This window comes from Mandrillus leucophaeus, unplaced genomic scaffold, assembly GCF_000951045.1.
Source record: "Mandrillus leucophaeus isolate KB7577 unplaced genomic scaffold, Mleu.le_1.0 Scaffold265, whole genome shotgun sequence".
In the NCBI taxonomy this organism is placed as follows: Eukaryota; Metazoa; Chordata; class Mammalia; order Primates; family Cercopithecidae; genus Mandrillus; species Mandrillus leucophaeus.
Genome location: NW_012102754.1, coordinates 1,341,206 through 1,363,230, shown reverse-complemented (window position 1 = coordinate 1,363,230; position 22,025 = coordinate 1,341,206). Strand labels below are relative to the sequence as shown.

General features: G+C 36.1%; 1 protein-coding gene across 2 annotated transcripts in view; it reads right to left on the bottom strand.

The window, feature by feature from the left end:
- Positions 1-22,025, bottom strand: part of ULK4 (unc-51 like kinase 4) — a 780,596-nt gene that overhangs the window by 534,175 nt on the left and 224,396 nt on the right. For both annotated transcript variants that reach the window (XM_011984288.1, XM_011984289.1), the window contains one exon: positions 5,246-5,373. In XM_011984288.1, coding sequence (XP_011839678.1) covers positions 5,246-5,373 — 128 coding nt within the window. The remainder of the gene's footprint in view (positions 1-5,245; positions 5,374-22,025) is intronic.

The following is a 22,025-nucleotide window of genomic DNA, read 5'->3' as shown; positions in this document are numbered from 1 at the left end:
AAGGAACGAGAAAAAAAAACCTAGAACTGATAAGTGAGTTTAGTAAGGTTGTAGAACATAAAATCAACAAACACATCAATTAAATGTGGAAACTGAAATTAATGATGCAATACCATTTACAATTGCTCCCCTCCAAAAAGAAATACTACGTATGTACTTAACAAAACATGCTGAAATTATAGAATGCTAATGAAAGAAGGTTAAAAAAAAAAAAACTAAATAAATAGATAAAAAAAATAAATAAATAAAAAAACCACATTCAAGGATCAGCAGACCATAGAGTAAATATATCAACTATCCTTGTATTGATGCATTAGTTTAATGATAGCCCAGTAAGGTTTTGGCAAATATAAACAAGCTCATTTCAAAGCTTATATAGAAAAGCATATAGGTCCCAGAACAGCTAAAACAATCTTGACAAAGAAGAATAAAAAGAGGAGATCACTCTGTCCAATATTAAGCCTTATGATGATCAAGTAATCTTAATTACAGTAATCAAGACAATGTTGTATTGATAAAGGGACAGACACACAGATCAATTGAAAAGTTTAGAGAACCCAGAAGCAGCCCCATACAAATACGCCCAAATGATGTCTGACGATGTACAAAAGCAATTTAATGCAGGAAAGATAGCCCTTTTAACAAATAACACCAGAGCAATTAAATATCCACAAGCAAAAACCAAAACCAAAACCAAAAGAAAACCTCTAACTAAGCTTTATACTTTATATGGAAATTAACTCAAAATGGATCACAAACTTAAATGTAAAGCGTATAACCATAAAAATATTTTTTAAAACATGGGAGAAAATCTTTGGGATCCAGACAGAGTTCTTACTCTTGACATCAAAAATACAAACCACTAAAGGAAAAATTGATAAAGTGAACCCATTAAAATTCAAAACTTTGGTTCTGTAACATATCCTGTTAAGATAAGATGACAAGTTACACACGAAGAGAAAAAATTTGCAAACCATATATCTAACACTGGACTCATATCTAAAATATATAAAGAACTCTTGAAATTCCATCTTTGGCCAGTAGAGGCTCCTTCACATTGGCTCCTGCATTCCTTTTAACATGACCTTAGAAGTCTCTGATATATTCCTCGCTTTCAGGACTGACATGCCCCAGCCTCAATTTGCTCATTTCTGGTCTAAATACAAAGCTGTGCCAGGGACTTGGAACCTATTTATACAAGAGACCATGATTTGAGTAGAAAATGGTATTTAGGAATTAAAACTTGAATTCAGTGTTATAAACTGAATTCTGTTCCCTCCAAAATTCATATGCTGAAGCCCTAACCCTCAATGTGACTATATTTGAAGACGTGTGTGTTTGGAGATAGGGCTGTATTTGGAGATTTAAGGGGGTAATTAAGGATAAATGAGGTCACGCTGGGGGGGCGCCTGATCCAGCAGCAATGGTGTACTTAAAGGGGAAAAGACACCATGAGTGCGCAAACACAAAGCAAAGGCCGTGTGAGGACACAGGAAGAAGGCAGCCCTCTATGTAAGCCAAGAAGAAAGACCTCACCAGAAACCAAACCTGCTGGCACCTTGATCTTGGATCTGTAGCTGATGAAACTGTGAGAAAATAAATGTATGTGGTTTAAGTTGCCCAATCTGTGGTACTGTTATGACAGCCTGAGCAAACTAACACAAGTAGATAAAACTATGAAATATATAATTTCTTTAAAAAGACAGAAAAATAAATGAGTTTATGCTAACACTTTAGAGTCAAATTAAGGATGAGATAATTTTACTTATATTTTTATAATTGTACATTTTACACTGATAATATTGGTTATTACTGGAATTAGCATAATTATTAGTTTTCTCTTACCATATATATAGAGACTATATACACACACACACACACACACAAACACACACACCATAGAGACATATATATACCATATATAGAGAGGTCACATACATATACACACACATAGACACACACCATATATACAGACCATATATATACACACACACCGAAGACAGCATATATATACACACACACACACAGACACACACACACCATCTATATATATGTAATAGTTTCAAATGGCAATACATATATGAACACTGACAACAAGAACACTGAATGCAGTTTAAGGTTTCTTAATGGGATTTTGGTCACTAAAATATATTACGATAGAAATATTCTGCCATAATACCGTGATTTAAAAGCACTCGCTTTAAATCTCTCTTCCCTGGGGAATCGTACCACAAATTTGACACACAGATTGTTTTCAATTTTTCAAGACCACTTTATTTTTCTCATTTTTATTTTTAACATTATATAAAACATTTACATGCTTCTTAAGTCTAGACCATAAAGCAGGTACATTCAGAGAAGCATAGCTCATTCCTGCCCCTGCACCTTCCTTATTCTCTTCCTAATCCTGTAAATTGTCACTCTTGTAATTTATTTAACTTTCCATTCTGTCTTTTGTAAAATATTAGTAAAGGCACATATATTCTCTGTTTTCACCCCCTTTCTTAGACAAAAGGTATTAACAGTATGCTACATAGTATGTAGTATACTATTCTACATCTGATTTTCATCAGGATAATAATATCTTGTAGATGATCCATGGCTGTGTACAGACATCTTCCTTGTGCCTTTCCACAGCTGTGTAGCCCTCCACTCTGGGAATGGTGGTGGTTGGCAGAATGCTAAAGATCCCCTTGCCCCCAAAGCCCCACCATCCTGGCTATTCAAATACTAATCTGGATACTTCAGCTGGTACCCAACTTACAATGATTCAACTTGCAATTTTATGATATGTCAGTTTGAGAAGATGCAAAAACAATATTCAGTAGAAACCATACATGGAATACTTATATAACTATTCTGCTTTTACTTTCAGGGTGGTATTCAATAAATTACATGAGATATTTTACACTTTATTATTTAAAAAAAGGCTTTGTGGGCAGTGTGCGGTGGCTCACACCTGTAATCCCAGCACTTTAGGAGGCCAAGGCAGGTGGATCACTTCAGGTCAGGAGTTCAAGACCAGCCTGGCCAACATGGTGAAACCCCATCCCTACTAAAAATACAAAAATTAGTCAGGCATGGCAGCGCACATCTGTAACCCCAGCTACTCAGGAGGCTGAGGCAGGAGAATCACTTGAACCTGGGAGGCAGAGACTGCAGTGAGCCGAGATCACACCACTGTACTCCAGCCTGCACGACAAAGCGAGACTCCATATCGAAAAAATAAAAAATAAATAGGCTTTGCATTAGATGATTTTGCCCAACTACAGGCCAATATAAGTGTTCTGAGCACATTTAAGATAGGCTGGGCTAAGCTATGATGTTCAGTAGATTAGATGTATTGCATTTTTGGCATGATATTTTCAACTTATGATGGGTTTATTGAAATGCAACCCCCACTGTAAATCAAGGAGCATCTGTATTGGGAAGTGAGTTTGAAGACATAATTAAAGTCCCAATTCCATTAATCTTAAGATATATAGATTATCTGAGTGAGCCTAAGCTAATCAAGTGAGACATTTAAAATTCATTTTATCTGATTGATGGCAGAGGAGGGAAGTCAAAGATGTTCAAAGTATGAGGGGGATGAGTCTCTGCTTTTCAAGGCATGAGAAGCAATCTTGCTGGCCACCAAGAGAAAGTAAACAGGTATGCAGTAAATGTCAATGAAGAAGAAGGACAGATTCCTGAAGCTGAGAGTGAACCGCAGCCAAACACCAGCAAGAAAGTGAGGATGTCAGTCCAAAGACTGCAAGAACATGAATTCTGCCAAGAATCAATGAGCCTGGAAGAGGACTCCGAGCCTCAACTGAGAATCTCAGCACCAGCCAACACCCTGACATCAAGTATGTGAGATGTGGGCAGAGGATCACTCAAGCCCAAGAGTTCAAGACCAGCCTGGACAACACAGTGAGACCCTGTCTCTATAAAAATATTTAAAAAATTATCTGGGCATGATGGCATACACCTGTACTTCCAGCTACTCTGGAAGCTGAAGTGAGAGGATCGCTTGGGCCTGGTGTGCGGCTCAAGGCTGCAGTGAGCCGTGATTACACCACTGCACTCCAGCCTGGACAACAGAGTAAGACTCTGTCTCCAAAAATACACATGGAAATTTGTTGTCTTGTTTGTTACATAGGTAGGTATATCATAGCCCCAATTTTGCCTCTTGACCTACAAAGCCTACTTTCTCACTGTTAACAGGAAAAAAAAGAAAAATGCCAACCCCTAATCCAGATCAATCTCAGCAATACCAGACTCTGCTCAGTACTCCAGAACAAGTAAAAACCTGGATCTAGAAACACACATTAAACCAAATTGTCAGGGCTCCTCTGGGCTTCAATATAGCACAGATCAGATGGTTCAGAAGGTGTTAATCAGAAAGCATCAGAACATGAAGCGAACTTGAGGAGTATCTAGAACAGCTCCCCCTTTTAGAGGAAAGAGTTACAAGCCCGGAGAAAGACCTGTCCTTCCTAGGACCAGTCCATAAACTCTCATCCCCTTCCCTGCTCCTCCTTCTGAGCCTTCAGCTACTTATTCCAGAATCTCACAATAAGGAAAATTACAACCAAACCACTGGTCTAATATTGACTCCCAAAGGTACAAACCAGAACCATCTCAACACCCTACTTTGGACTGTTCTCAGATCTAGGGCTGTGTTAGCCCATTCTCACACTGCTGTGAAGAAATATCTGAGACTTGATAATTTATAAAGGAAAGAGGTTTAATTGATTCACATTGCTGGGGAGGCCTCAGGAAACTTACAATGATGGCAGAGGGTAAAGGAAAAACAGGCACCTTCTTTACAGCCGGCAGGATGTAGTGAGTGCCAGCATGGGAAATGCCAGATGCTTATAAAACCATCAGATGTGGTGAGACTCACTCATTATCACAAGAACAGAATGGGGGAAACCACTCCCATGATCCAATTACCCCCACCTGGTCCGACTCCTGACACATGAGGATTATAGGGATTATAATTCAAGGTGAGATTTGGGTGGGGACAGAGAGCCAAACCATATCAAGGACACACAAGGCATTTCTCATCCCGCCATAGTTTCAGAGGTCTTCTCTGGGTCCTCAGTACTTCCAAGCTGAGATTACAAGTGAAATATTAAACCCCTGGAAAAACCCTTAAAAAAATATACCAGATACACAGAGACCAAGAAATACCCTGCAACTACTAATACAACAGGCACTAAATTGAAGTTACTGATGAAACCATCAGAGAAAATCTTACCTTGCTTGGCAACTGAGCAGCAACATCTCACGGTTATAAATCAAAATATATAGAAGAACCAGGAAGGCTTTTGCTCTAATGTATGTTGAGGGGCTGTCGAGTAAACGGATAACTGTGGAGACAAAATCCTGTGGAAGACATTTAAAAATTTTTTTTTGAGAGAACATAACAAAATAGGGCAGTCTCAATTCTCAGAGTGAACAGACTATAATAATCAAGCAGATGGCAGAAAGTAAAATAATATCAACTACTGTTTTCGCATTCTCAATTTGTGCTAGATCCCATAACTAAATTTTAATACTATCTCATTTAAATCTGAAAATTAGTCATAAAAAGTTGACAATATTGTCCCCGCTTTAAAGAGAAAAAATGAGTATTGAAAAGTTAAGCAATTTACCCAAATTCAGAGTTGGATAAAATCCAGGCCAACTGAATGACAAAGCCTGCCTGTTAACTACTCAATCACACAACTGGAAATGTGGCAGCAAATAATACAACTGTCAGTCACAACTGCATGTAGATATAAATCTCCAAGAAGAGCTGCATATAGAGAGATCATATATCTAGTCTATACATCCGAGGGCTTAACAGACATAAAATAAAGATAATACTCAATACATGACACAAAGAAACGTATACTCATATAACACTCTTTAATTAAAGGTATAATTCAACACAAAGGACTAAGTATTGACAAGGAATAGTGCTACTTCCCCTTTTAAAAGACAGACTATAAATAATTTCTATAAATATGCAAACAGAACATAGACACACACGCACATACATGGTTAATGAATGTAAGTAGTCAGAAATATAGAATCATAATATCAGCAAGATGGCTACAGAAAACAGGAATATATAAGTTCCCAAGAGAGCTTAAGAGGTGCCAGCACCTAACAGTAACACTGTGTGTCCAAGACAGATTTAAGAAGCTCAATTTTTTTTTTTTTTTGGCCACACTCCAATCCTTTTCTATTTGGTGCTATGTTTCCAGGTAGGAATAATTTACATAGTCATGTATATGCCATGTAAATTCTATGCTACTTAAGGATAAAAACATATCTAAGCATCAGTCTCACCTAGTTCCTGAACCGAATTATCAAAGCCAAAGTATTTATCTCAGGTAAAAAACAAATCAATGCAGTCATCCTTGAGTAGAAGATCTGTTTTCTACCTTTGCAGCAACTAGACAGTAGAAAATCCATCCCCAGAGTCCATTCCTGATTCTAATTTATACTCTGTGGTCTAAGGACCACAATCACAAGTCCGTTTCCTCTGTCAACACAACCCCCAACATATACATACATAATTCCAAAGCCATTCAAATTTCCAGCAATTATAGACTGTAAAACTCTTCCAGATTATAAGAGATTAAAAAGACATGATAACTGACTGCAATTCAAGATCTGGAAGTTCTGTAAGGTCTGTAGATTAGCTAACAACACTGAATCACTGTTAATTTCCTGATTTTGAAATTCACGGCTTGTTTCAGTGAAGTAATTAGAATTAGAAAAGCATCACGTCCATAAACTTCTCAAGTGGGTCAGAAAATACACACACACTCACACATCCGTGCACACAAAGTGAAAGAGATAAAGACAGAGAAAGATAAACTATAAAGTAAACATACTAAAATGTTAACATTTGGTGAATGTAGGCAAAGGATCTATTGCAATCATTTACACTGTATGTCCAAAATTAAACTCAGTGCCTGAGGACCAATATACTAGCCAAACTCAGAAGTCTCAGTACTATCCTTGACCCTTCTTCTTTCCTTTCTTTCATGCCCAATTAACCCCAAGCTCTGTGAAAATGACACCCCTAATATGGCTCTTATTTCTATGCACCATTATATCTTTCCTGAATTACTACAACAGGCTTTATTTAATTTTCCTTTATTCCATCTACTCTATAAATTTTAGCCACAGTGGACCCTCTATAAAAGCAAATGTAACTCACCTATAAAATATTCTCAATAGTTACACAACCATTAAAAAGAAGCTAAAACTCATTATGACATATGAGGCTCTTCATGGTCTGGCTTTTCGTTATCTTTCCAAAATCATGTATCATACCATCAACTCCACTGAATACCCTCAACATTCACAATGAGGAAATTTAAAAAAAAAGGAAGATGAGAATATTGAACAAAGGAAAGTGGCAAAGGGAATCTCAGGATTATTCCAAGGTGACAGCCTTCACCAGACAGAAGGCAGCCTACCTGTACAGAAGCTGGTCCAAGGCCCCCAGAAAGAACTCAGGAGAAGAAACTGACAGACTATCTGAAGCACCTGAATATAATTTGAAACACAAAGTGATGTAAACAAAGAAAGGTTCACTAGATATTGATCTACACAAAATTAACAGACCGAGTACATATGCATGTTGGAGCCTGTCTCATGTCCTACTTCAAAATAAACACCAAACAAATCTAAGATTTAAAAAATAAACACAAAATGATTCAAAGATCTAGAAGAGGCCACGGGAGGCAGGCATACAAACATATATACATACATACATACATACATACATATTTCAATCTCAGACTGGGGAAAATGTTCGTAAATAATTTATCAGAAAGAATAAAATAAGTGTGAGAAATGTAAATAAAAAAATGTTAAATGCCACATAGAAATGAAACGCTATAAAGAAAAAAACCATATGAATTAGAGAAAATATTTGCAGCACATTTTTTTAATAAAGGTGATTTTCTTGATATATAAATATCAATAACTAAGAAAAGAACTAAAGGACTAAGAAAGTAAGAGTACTAGAAACAACTGAAACCTCTGATCTCTTCCATGTGGAATATCACATCAACCAAGGATAATTTAAGGTATTTCAAAAAATACAGAACGTAGGAGGCAAGTTTCATATAAAGCTATCCATATAAACCTATTTCATATAAAGACAACAAAAAATGAAAACAAAAAACATTTCAGCTGATAAAAACTCTTTTTTTTTTTTTTTTTTCTTTTTTGGAGACAGAGTCTCACTCTGTTGCCCAGGTTGGAGTGCAGTGGCGCAGTCTTGGCTCACTGCAACCTCCACTTCCCGGGTTCAAGCGATTCTCCTGCCTCAGCCTCCTGAGTGGCTGGGACTACAGGCGTGTGCCACCATGTCCAGTTAATTTTTTGTATTTTTAGTAGAGAAGGATTTTCACCGTGTTAGCCAGGATGGTCTCGATCTCCTGACCACATGATCTGCCTGCCTTGGCCTCCCAAAATGCTGGAATTACAGGCGTGAGCCACTGTGTCCAGCCAAAACTCTGATTTTACCTGCTATGGTCTGAATGTTTTTTCCTGCCCCCATTCATATATTAAACTTAATCCCCAATGTAACAGTGTTAAAACGTGGAGCCTCTGGGAGGTAATTAGGTCATAAGGACTACACCCTCATGAATGAAGTTAGTACCCTTATAAAAGAGACCTGAGTTTATTTACCCCTTCTAACATGTAAGGAAACAAAGAAGACACTATCTATGACAAATGGGCCCACACTAGACACCAAATCTGCTAGTGCCTTGATCTTGGACTCCCCAGCCTCCAGAACGGCAAGCAATACATTTCCATTATTCATAAATTACCCGGTCTAAGGTACCTTGTTACAGCAGCCCAAACATACTAAGATACCACTCAACCAAAACAAAAAACAAAACAAAACAAAATTGAGGGAGAGGTAAACTGTACTGTACCAGCTCAATTTGAAGGAACTATCATTAAATAAGCATTTATAGACATCAAAAAGGTCCAAGTCACTTAGTTATACAAGACAAGGAGGTATAGACAGTATACCTTAGGAACACAGATGCAAAAACTCCTCAACAAAATATAAGCACGTTGATCCAGTATATATTAAAGGAATAAAACATGATGACCAAGTGAGGTTTATCCCAGGAATCCAAAGCTGATTCAACATTTGAAAAACAATAAGTGTAATTCATCATAATTAATTGATGAAACAGGAAATATCACATAACAATGAATTACTAATAAAAAAATTTATAAAATTCAACATCCATTCATGATAAAAAACTCTCAGCAACCTAGGAATAAAAGAGACCTCCTCAATGTGAAAAAAGGCAAGTAGAAAAAAAACCTACAGTTAACATCACTATGATGAAAGACTAGGTGTTTCCCCAGAAACTGAGAAGAAAGCAAAGATGTCCACTCTCATCACCCATGATTCAGTATTTTACTGAAAGCTGTAGCCAGCATAAGAAGAAAAATAAATAAAAGACATTTAGATTTCAATGAAAGAAATATTTGCAGATGACATGATTACCTATGTAGAAAATCCCAAGGAATTTACAAAAAAAAGCTTCTATAACTTATGAGTTTAGCAAGATCTGGTATATTTCAATATACCAATAATGAACAACTGGAAAATAAATCCTTTTTAAAGTACCACTTTTCAATAGCTCCAACCACAACAACAACAAAGAAGTATTGCTTTCACCCTAATAAAACATCTACAGAATCTGTACATTAAAAATTCTAAAATCGTGATGAAAGAAAACTTTTCAAACCTATAAATAATGAAAAGACATTCCATGTTCATGTAGTAAGACTCAAGTTAGTCATCAATTCTCCCCAAATTTACCTATAGACTTAATGCAACTTCAGTCAAAATGCCAACAGGGTATTTTGTGGCTATAAACTGAGTTTAAAATTTCTATGGAAAGGTAAAATAAAAACTAGAATATGCAAAACAATTTTGGGAGGATATGCAAGAATCGTACAATAATTTTAAGACATACAAAAAACTATGGTAATCAAAACAATGTAGTATTGACAAAATGATAGACACATAGAACAAGGAAACAAACTAGAGTTTAGAAATATAGTCCATCCGTTTACAATAAAGGTGCAAAGGCAACATTGGAAAAAGGCTAATCATATGACCAAATGATGCTGGAACAACTGAACATCCACAAGCAAAAATGTTAACTTAAACTCATTCCTCACTCCACATGCAGAAGTTAACCCAAAATGTATTATACAACTGAATATAAGTCAACTTCATCAAAACGAAAATTTCTCCCGTGAAGGATACTGTAAGAAAAGACATGCCACATACTCAGAGAAAATATTTGTACCCAGAATATATAAAGAACTCTCCAAACTCAAAATTAAGAAAAAAAAATGGTAATGAACAAAATATTTAAACAGACGTTTCACCAAAGAAAATATGTATCTGTCGAATAGATGCAAGGATGCTCAATATAATAATCATTACAGTAGTGCAAATTAAAATCATACTGAGATACAACAATGAACTTATTAGAATGACTAACATGAAAAATGGTGAGTATGTAGAGCAACTGAAGTTTTTCAAACATTGCTAGTGGGAATGCAGAAATGGTACAGGAATCCTGGAAAACAGTTTGGTAGTTTCATTAAAATGTTCAATATATACCTATCATATATGCCTCAACCATCCTACTTCTAAGTATTCTAATGAAATAAAAACTTAAGTTCACAGAAAATCTTGTACCAAAAAATTGATAGCAATATTTAGTTATAATACAGATTGAGTTTCCCAAATCCAAAAATCTAAAATCTGTAATGCTCCCAAATCCAAAACTTTTTGAGTACTGATAAAATGCAAGTGGAAAATTCCACACATAAGTACTTAACACAAACTTTGTTTCATGCACTGAAAATATTTAAAATATTGCATGAAATTACCTTGGCCTTATTTTATACAAGGTGTGTATGAAACACAAATAAATTTTGTGCTTAGACTTGGGTCCCATCCCCAAGATATCTCATTATGTATATACAAATATTACAAGACCCAAAAACACTGAAATCTGAAACACTTCTGGTCTCAAGCATTTTGGATAAGGGATATTTAACCTGCAGTCAAAAACCAAAAACAGTTCACATGTCCTTCGGTGTGTACATGAACAAATAAACTGTGGTACATCCACATAATGAAACAGTACTCAGCAGTAATGCACTACTGAGACATGCAGTGATGTGGATGAATCTTAACTGCACTGTATTAACTGAAAGAAACCAGCTGCAAAGATTATATGCAGTGTGATTCCATTTATATGACATTCTGGAAAAGATAAAGCTATAGGGGCAGGAAGACATCAGTGATTGCCAGGGACTGGGATGGAGGGTGGTTTGCTTAAGAAAAATGCAGCACAAGGTCATTCTTTGGGAAACTGGAATTGTTCTGCATCTTTCTGGTGGTGGTAACAAGAGTCTATGCATATATTAAACCTCATAGAACTGAGTCCCCACAAAGGTAAATTTCATTGAAAGTAAATTTCATTACACATAAATTTTAAAATTAAAAAATGATACATATTATACATAAAATATAAACTGTTATTTATAAGTTATATATTATAGTACATATATGTATATATTATAGTACATATATGTATATATTATATGTATATACATATACTGGATTTATTATACATACAATATATGTACATATTATATATTATATACCATTCACAAAGTATAACAGCAATAATTACAGTAATGAGTGTTATGCCTTAAATAGTATAGCAACCACCTTTGTAAAGTGAAAACTACACAGGATATAAGAAGCAATAAAATATTTTATCATACTACTGTCAGTCTGAGACTCAAAAGAACAAAAATAAGTGAGGATATAGAAGACCTAAATCACATAAACAATAGGTTAGATATTATGGGTAGATATCAAATTTTATATTCAAATAATGGAACACATATCTTTTTCTTAACATAAAATGATCCTTTAAATTGATCATATAACAGATCATGAAAAAATATTAATATACTCCACAAAGTAAAAATAATTTTTATGATTACAATGCAATAAAACTAGAAATTAGGCTGGCACGGTGGCTTACATCTGTAATCCCAGCACTTTTGGATACTGAGGCAGGAGAATTGCTTGAGCTCAGGAGTTCCAGACCAGCCTGCACAACATAGCAAGACCTCTTCTCTACTTAAAAATAATAATAGTAATAATTAGCCAGGCATGATGGCACATGCCTGTAGTCCTAGCTACTTAGAAGGCTGAGGTGGATGGATTGCTTGAGCCCAGGAGATTGAGGCTACAGTGAGCTATGATCACATCACTGCACTCCAGCCTGGACAACAGAGTGAGACCTTGTCTCAGGGAAACAAACAAACAAAACTAGAAATAAATTAAAACATAAATAATCCAAAAGGCCCTTCTACCTGCAAATTTTTTAAACTCTGTGTTAAACAAACCTTAAGAGAAAATACAAACCAAAATTGCAGAACTTAAAAATACTAGGTCTTATTCATTCTAGCTAACTATATTTTTGGGCCCATTAACCAACCCCACTCTCCTTTCCACTACTCTTCTCAGTTCCTCGTAACCATCATTCTATTCTTTATTTCCATGAGTTCAACTGCTTTAATTTTTAGCTCTATCTACCCCCAAGTATTTAAAATGGTTTTTTAATTTAAAAAAATAATAAAATAAATAAATAAAATAAAAAGCTAACAGTAAAAACACTATTGTATTAGCCTGTTCTCATACTGCTATTAAGATACTACCTGAGACTTGGTAATACATAAAGGAAAGAGGTTTGATTAACCCACAGTTTCACATGGTTGGGGAGGCCTCAGGAAACTTACAGTGATGGTAGAAGTTGAAGGATAAGCAAAGCATGTCTTACATGGTGACAGGAGAGAGAGCAAGAGAGCCAGGAAGTGTCGCACTTTTTTTTTTTTTTTTTTTTGAGACAGAGTCTCGCTCTGTCCCCCAGGTTGGAGTGCAGTGGCACAATATCGGCTCACTGCAAGCTCCGCCTCCCAAGTTCACGCCATTCTCCTGCCTCAGCCTCCAGAGCAGCTGGGACTACAGGCGCCCGCCATCACATCTGGCGAACTTTTTTTTGTATTTTTAGTAGAGACGGGGTTTCACTGTGTCAGCCAGGATGGTCTCGATCTTCTGACCTTGTGATCCACCCGCCTCGGCCTCCCAAAGTGCTGGGATCACAGGCGTGAGCACCTGCACACAAAATTACTACGGAGTCTTCAATCTTTATGGTTATCTAGTTACTTTACTAGGCATCTCAAAAAGAAAAAGCATCAATTGTATTTTTACCATGTTTGTAATTACTATAATTGCAGTTTAACTTTGGAAATCTCATTGATAAATAGCAACAAAAATACAAACCATACCAAAAAAAAAGTAGATCAGGCATGGTGGTTCACACCTGTAATCCAAGCACTTTGGGAGGCCAAAGCAGGAGGATTGTTCAAGACTATCCTGGGCAACACAGTAAGACCCTGTCTCTACAAAGAAAACAAAAAACTTAAAAGAGAAATGTAGGACTTAGACACAGAAAACTACCGATTTTTACTGAGTGATAATAGGGCACTTGAATAAATGGAGTGGCAGTATAATATGCTGGCAAATAATTTGAGCTTTGGAGTCAGGAAGACCTGACTTCAAATGCCACATTTCTTAACAAAATAACCACTATGATTCAGTTTCTTCAACTTTAAAATAAAGTGGAGAGAATTACAATAACATTTCTCATAGTCGTGATGTAATGACTTAGGCTTTTGTCCAAATACATAATAAAAATATCATAAAGCATAAATCTGCGAGAAGTATTCATTTATGAAAACTGTTGTGGAAAAGACAATACAAAGGGGAAAACAAACAAAAGTATATTTAAGACTCTAGAAAAGATAAAGGACAGACTATTCATTAAATGATATCCTTACTCTATTTCTTATACTAGAAAGACTCCAAATTAAAAATTTAAGTAAGGAGTGGAGGAAGCAATCTTATAATACTATACATCTTTCAAAATGAATATATTACCTTGGAAAATGTATTGCAAAGAATCACTATCTTTATTATAAATAACGTTTATCAATTAAAAAGTATGTATGAACACTCCAATAAAGCAACAAAATGATATGAACAAGAAACAACTGAGAAAAGGACTCTACCACCAATAAGCAAATTAAAACATGGTTGTCATCACTAGTAGTCAAAGACATACAAAATTTATAAGAATAAGAATCCATTTAAGCCGGGCGCAGTGGCTCATGCCTGTAATGCCAGTACTTTGGGAGACCGAGGCGGGTGGATCACAAGGTCAGGAGTCCAAGACCAGCCTGGCCAAGATGGTGAAACCCCATCTCTACTAGAAATACAAAAATTAGCTGGGTGTGGTCGCAGGAGCCTGTAATCCCAGTTATTCGACAGGCTGAGGCAGAGAATTGCTTGAACCCGGGAGGCAGAGGTTGCAGTGAGCCGAAATCACACCACTGCACTCCAGCCTGGGCGTCAGAACGAGACTCTGTCTCAAAAAAAAAAAAAAAAGAATCCTTTTAAAAATATGAAAGTATGATGAAGGAAGGAAAAATATCTACCATATGCTTACTCTGAGTCAGGCACTGTGGTAGCTGATTTAAATATATTATTTCAATTACTCCTTTAAGGAAGATATTATCGGATTTATTTTATAGATGAGGAAACAGAAGCCTCAGGAAACCAAAACATTTTTGACACCTTCCCCTCCTGGGGAGTCTTTTACCTTATACCAATCCCACAACTAGCAAGGCTTCTTCTAGGAAAAAGCACAACCAGATTACACAGGTATACACAGAATATGACTAAGTAAAAATGTGAGTTTATGCATTGATAAAAGACAGGGGAGGTAAATATCGATGATGTCAAAGCTGGTTAGGCTTTTGTTGTTTTCTCTTTACATTTTCTTAATCTTAATGGTGTTTTAAGAGCTCGTTTGGAGGTTCTAGCAAGGGAGCGCAGCTACCTGTACACCCTTGACCAAAGTATGGTGCTCCTCAATCAAGGAAGGATCTGATCAATCACAGGGCTTTGGCTGGAACACACATGGAGCCATGAGGGAGGAAGGGGACACCTGCCTAGCCAGTCAGATCAGCTGAAAGAACCCTGGTGATCAATGAGGCAACAGATGTCACAGCCAGATTGCCCTCACATCCCTTACTGGTGTTTTGAAAATTGAAAGAACTACTGGAAGCTTTTGTATAGGTCCAAGCTAAGATGTAAACACAGTGTGCTTGGCTAACTGTGAAATATGTTCATTTCCATACTTACATTGTTTCAATGGTTTAAAAAAAGAATTTGTCATCATACATACATTATTTTCTTATACTCATTAGCATGTGGATATCGATATTATTAATACTGTAAATTATTGTTTAGTGAATGATTTAAAGATACACTTTTTGTCTGGATAAGTAAAATACAGTTGTTTAAAAAGTTGAAGCATGTTAATTTTCTTCACAAAAATGTATTCATGTAAGTTATAAAAACTCTGCAAAATATAGAAAATTAGAGACAAAAGAAAAATCATCCATTTCTTACATGATCCAGAGACAGACACTGAATTTAACTGAATTTGATTTTTATTACATATTAAAATACTTTTTGCTTAATTAAAAAATCTACAATGTTTATAAAAATAGCCATCTGCTCCCCACACTTTTACTTCCCAATTTTTGTTCACCAAGTGTAATTAATCTGAATTTAGCTATTTCTCTTTTCTAATTATACCTCTGTTTCTTTCCTGCTCCTTGCCTCTCAAATATACATTTCTCCTCTCTCAGTTATCCAACAGTTATATTACAAGTCAATATGTATATTCCATATGTATGACTGTGCAAATAATATTCATAATTGAGCCATGCAAAAAAAAAAGAATTCACTTTATTGCAAAGTAGAGTAGCAAAGATAAAAATGGATAGCAGCCAGTGTTGGAATGGTCATAGGTAAACAGATAAATCTTACAAACGGCTAGTAGGAAAGTGAGATGTTGTTTCTCAAAAGCCTTAAAAATGTTATTTTCTTCTGATACACCTGTCACGTCTCAAGAAACTTATCTCAAAGTGATGAACAAATGAGCTTATGTACAAGAATACTCACAGTAGCATTGTTTATTGCAGGAGTCCCCAGCCCCCAGGCCACAGACCAATACTGGTTTGTGGCCTGTTAGGAACCCAGCTGCACAGCAGAAGGTGAGCAGTAGGCAAGCTAGCATTACCACTTGAGCTCCACCTCCTGTCAGAGCAGTGGAGCCATCAGATTCTCATAGAAGCGTGAACCCTATTGTGAACTGCACATGCGAGGGATCCAGGTAGCACACTCCTTATGAGAATGTAATGCCTGATGATCTTCTGAGTTGGAACAGTTTCATCCCAAAACCACCTCCCCAGCTCTGGTCTGCTGGAAAAAAATTGCCTTTCACGAAATTGGTCCCTGGCGCCAAAAAGGGTGGAGACCACTGGTTTATAAGACAAACATGAAACTATTTTAACATCTAAAAACAAGAGATTTGTTAGGTAAATCATAATTGTAGTAAATACTCCATCTATACAATATCTGGACTAACCTGCTTCTTTCATGACAAACACTAACGAAGTACATGGGGAAAGGAAAAGTGGTAGAAGTGATGCTACATTACCTCCAAGGCTAGGTCTGACATGGTCATGTAGATTCTACCTGGTACTCTTGAAACACTCACTCTTGGAACTCAGCCACCACGCTGTGAGGAAGCCCAAGCAGCCTGTAGAGGCCCACATACAGTGCAACTGAGGCTCCCAACCTACAGCCTCAGCTGAGTTCTCAGCAAACAGCTTGTACCAACTTGCCAGTCACATGAATGCACCATCTGGAAAGGATATTCTCCAGTCCCACCCCAGCTAACACAGCCTTGCTCAAATTACAGAATTTGTGAGCAAAATAACCTATTGTCCTTGTCTAAATCATAACATTTTGGGTGGTTTGTTACACAGCAACAGAAAAATAAAATATAACTTAAGTATACAAAGAAAGAAAAAAAGTTTCCAGGCACAAAAAAGTTTCAAACAGCAATAGACATAATTTGAAAACACAGAAATAACCAATAATAAGTGATAGTGAGGTCTGTTACTGTATTCCTTCTTGATATACAGATGCTTTTCAACTTACAATAAGGTTACATCCCAATAAACTCACTGTAAATCAAAAAAATCATAAGCTGAGCAATTATAGATTAGGGACCATCTGCAGTGTTATTCAGCTATACTAATAATCTTGCAAAACTAAAATAATATGCTTATGATTTGGAGTGAAACAAGCTAGACAAACTATTACAAACATCAAAAATAAAAGAAATTACATAACTTTATTTGTAACCCAATAACTCTCGGTCCTTTGAGAAGCTGCAGCACAATTTTAGATCTAAGCCTAAGAACATCTTCTGTCCTAAATAAATTATCATTTAGTCATTTCAGAAAGACTGAATGAACAGTAATGACTTTGACTCCCTATAACCAGTTGCCTAGGATTCTATATTTAATCTTAAGCAATGTGTACCACGCCTCTAGAACAGTTTTAATCTTACAACACTTGAGGAGGGAAGATTACAGGCTGCAGGCAAAGACTTAGTGCCAAAGATGAATAATCAAAACTACCTTTAGAGAACCAAAACTGACCTCAGGTCACTTTAGCTAGCAATCCACTATATATTCAGCTTTGATGGAAATTCACCTTGTCATATAGCTCAACATACCCAAATATTACAGTGGAGAAAAAGAGCAGAAGCCATTTAATTCTATAACCCAAATCACAGCACAACAAGGTTATGTCCAGCATTCACAGACAGAAGCAAATGGTATTCAGCAGTGATTTCAGAATGGACATTTCTATTCTAACTTAAAGATGGTATAATGAAATATTCAGAATGATAGGAATCTCTCTGAAATATATAAAGCTTTCACCACAACCAAAAATATTTCACCATCAAAATTAAGCATAATAGTAAAATATTCCTCTAGTACACATCATAAAGACAAATATGAGATGATAACGAGGTAGAGAACTTCAAAATTATCTCTTACAAATCTCAAGGGGTAAAATTGATCTGCTTCAACTGTCACAGCTAAAAATCAATATGTATGGCCTGGCCATCAACTGATAACAGCTTCAAAGAAAAACAATGAGAAATCATGTAGATAACTACACTGACACTATTTTCCTATTTAATATTGATGGAAACAAACAAGGTACTCATTAAATCTAAAATTATTTTTGGATTACAATCTTCCTTTAAAAAGTTTAGCCAAGTATCTAAGTAAAACATCTTTCAGAGAACACATATTTATTAATACAGACTAAAAGTATCACAATATACACCCATAATCTGATTCATATGTATAAATTAATTTCATATTTTAAATGCTCGATTAAAAAGTGAGCAGGCTTATCCAAATTTTTCAAAATTTTACATGCATTAAATTTCACAGTGATCTTCCATGGAGCTTCCAAATTATACAGAGATCTGCAGCTTCAGGCTTATTATTAATCACTGTTGTGTTACAGGTTTGTATCAAAACACAAAATATGAACCACTCAGCCCTCAGTCCTTCAAGCTTTCCATGTTGACTGGGGAATTTTTCTACAGGGCAGTAACCACTTGTTACTCTTTCACATCCATAAAATAATCTTCCTAATGCTACAGAGTATAGGATTACTACCAAAAAATGTGTGACGTATATATTGATTTTATAGAAAGATACTTTTTTGTTTTGTTTTGTTTGAGACAGAGTCTCACGCTGTCACCCAGGCTGGAGTGCAGTGGAGCAATCTTGGCTGACTGCAACCTCCAGCCTCCCGGGTGCAAGTGATCTTCCTGCCTCACCCTCCCAAGTGGCTGGGACCACAAGCATGCACTACCACGCCAGGCTAATTTTTTTGTATTTTTAGTAGAGGCAGGGTCACGCCATGTTGGCCAGGTTGGTCTTGAACTCCTGGCCTCAAGTGATCCACCCACCTCAGCCTCTCAAAGTGCTGGGATTACAGGCATGAGCCACCACGCCGAGCCAGAATGATACTTTCTGAATCATAAGTAAATAGGGTAAAGGAGAGAGCCTGGTAGACTTTTACATGAGGAATATTACGTTACTTTTGAAAGGTGAATTTCTAAAGAAGTATTTTTTTTTTTTTTTAGTTAACTTCAGATTCTCCACAAACAAAACAACTATGGCTACAGTCATCCACGAAGACCTGTAGATTGAAAGATGACAACAAGTTTGTAAATATTAAGAGAGAACTAAAATTTTTCTTATATTTGAAACACCAAATACTCCAGCTAATAATACGGCTTACTATAATAATAGCTCACTCCATCGAGTAGTAAGTTTCCCTACTCCCTTGCATGCCTAAATCACATTCTATCTTTGTCAATTATAAAATACCACATAATAATCTGTCAGAATATTTCCATTAAAATATGTGGTAAAGTTCAAAGTTAGTTTAATAATCCATACCGTTTTCAATGAGAGACGGAGTTCCTAAAATTCAGTGTATTCTGGAACTTTCTGTAAAGTTTCAGAAGGGATGAAATACGAAAGAATACATTGTCACAGTGTTTCTGTATTCAAATACATTTCTAAAGAACAAAAGGAACCATAGAATTACAAATGATGACAAAACTCAGGAAATGTAAATTAATGATTTGTACATTCTATCATTACTAATATTATTAGTAAACACCAAAAAAGCACATAAGAATTTTTGAAATAAGAACTCTCCCTCATTTCCCACAACAACAAAAAATCATGAATATCTGTGAGATGTTACAGTGCTTTTCCTTTCCAATCATACTGCGTGTGAGTAAAAGCTACCCATGTGGTAGGAAGACTATAATACTTAATACCATCACTGCCACTACGACACACACAAATCCCTCAAAGAGAAAATGACTGAAACTTCCCCAGAGTCACTGAAAAATTCACAAGTGAAGCAAGGAAAAATGTAAAACATTATAGCAACTCAAGTACATATATAATACCAATCCTTTCATTTAAATTATGGAACATTTCAAAGATACAATAAAGTAGGGTGATTTAAAATCCATTTAACTTTATCAAATCTTAATATTTGAAACTTGTAAGCCCAAATCCTTTTTAAGAAACAGTGAATTAGAGAGACACAACTGAAGCCTACCTCTCTCCAATCCTACTGCCCTCCCTCTATCCTTAGACGCAAGCATGCTGACTCTGGTGGGTTACCACCACAGACATTTTTACTACATAACCATGTATCCATAAGAAATATAAAGATTTATATTTTTAAACAATTATATTTTACTTATCTGGACAAAAAGTGTATCTTTAAACCATTCACTAAACAAAATAATTTACAGTATTAATAATATCCATATCCACATGCTAATGAATATAAGAAAATAATATATGTATGGTGACAACTCCTTTTTTTTTTTTTTTTTTAATGGTGATGGGATCTTGCTCTGTCACCCAGGCTGGAGTGCAGTGGTGCAATCTGGGCTCACTGCAACCTCCTCCTCCCAGGTTTAAGTGATTCTCCTGCCTCAGCCTACTGAGTAGCTGGAATTACAGGCACGCACCACCACACCCAGCTAATTTTTGTATTTTTAGTAGAGATGGGGTTCCATCATGCTGGCCAGGCTGGTCTTGAACTCCTGACCTCAGGTGATTCACCCACCTCAGCCTCCCAAAGTGCTGGGATTACAGACGTGAGCCACTGCACTCAGATGACAACTCCTTTTTATTGAAATATTAACACAACATAAATATGGAAATGAACTACTCACGTAGTTATTATATTGCCCATATCCTTCTGCAGTTTGCCTTTTTTCACTCAAAGTTTTCTTTATGAGATTTATCCATGTTATTCTTTTCAATCTAGTTTGTTCATTTTTAATTGCTGTATAATATTCCACCACATGGATATGAGTTTAATTATGCAATCTCTTGTTGGTTAACTTTTACATTCTGCATCACCTTATGTTACTGCAAACACTACTGTGATAAACAATTTTTCCAAATTTCTTTGTATTTTTGTATTTTTTGGCTCAGGTATGTGCATCTTCAACTTCATTAGAGATTATAAAATTGCACTCCACTTTACCTAGGTGAGTTTCCACTGGCCCATATCTCTGCCAGCAATTCTGTCAGACTTACAAGTTCGCCAAACTGAAGATTATAGGATAGTCATTTTAACTTTCATTTTATCCATTAGTTTCTAGTTCAAGTATCTTTTCCCAAGTTTACTGACCATTCCAATTTCTTTTTCTATAAAGTAACTCTTCACCTCCTATGCCCATTTTGTCTTAACTTTTCCTTTTCATTATTAGGCTATTTTTCATATCCTGTATACTAATCATTAAGAAAAGTTTCCCTACAAGATCACAAAGACAGTTATGTAAATTTTCTTTTAAATTTTTTTCAAGTTTTTCTTTTCATATTTTAGTCTTATAATGTCAGGAAAAAAAGATCTAACACTCAAATGTCAATAAAAAACCAGTTGAATAAAAATGTGGTACAGTCACACTACAAAGTGCTAATTTTAAAAAAGATGAACATTTCTATAAACAGATATGAAATTAACTCTGAGATAAGTTTTAAAAGGTACAAAATGGGCTGGAAGCAGTGGCTCACACCTGTAATTCCCAACACTCTGGAAACACTTTGGGAGGCTGAGGCAGGTGGATCACCTGAACCCAAGAGCTCGATATCAGCCTGGGCAGCATGGCAAAACCCGGTCTCTACCGAAAATACAAAAAAATAGCCAGGTGTGGTGGCACACACCTGTGGTCCCAGCTGCCCTGGAGGCTGAGGTGGGAAGACAGCTTGAGCCCAGGAGGCAGAGGTTTCAGTGAGCCAAGATCACACCACTGTACTCCAGACTTGGTGACAGAGTGAGACCCCACCCCAGGTCAAAAATAAATAAAGTGCACAATGGTGTATGCTAATTTTTATCTTTA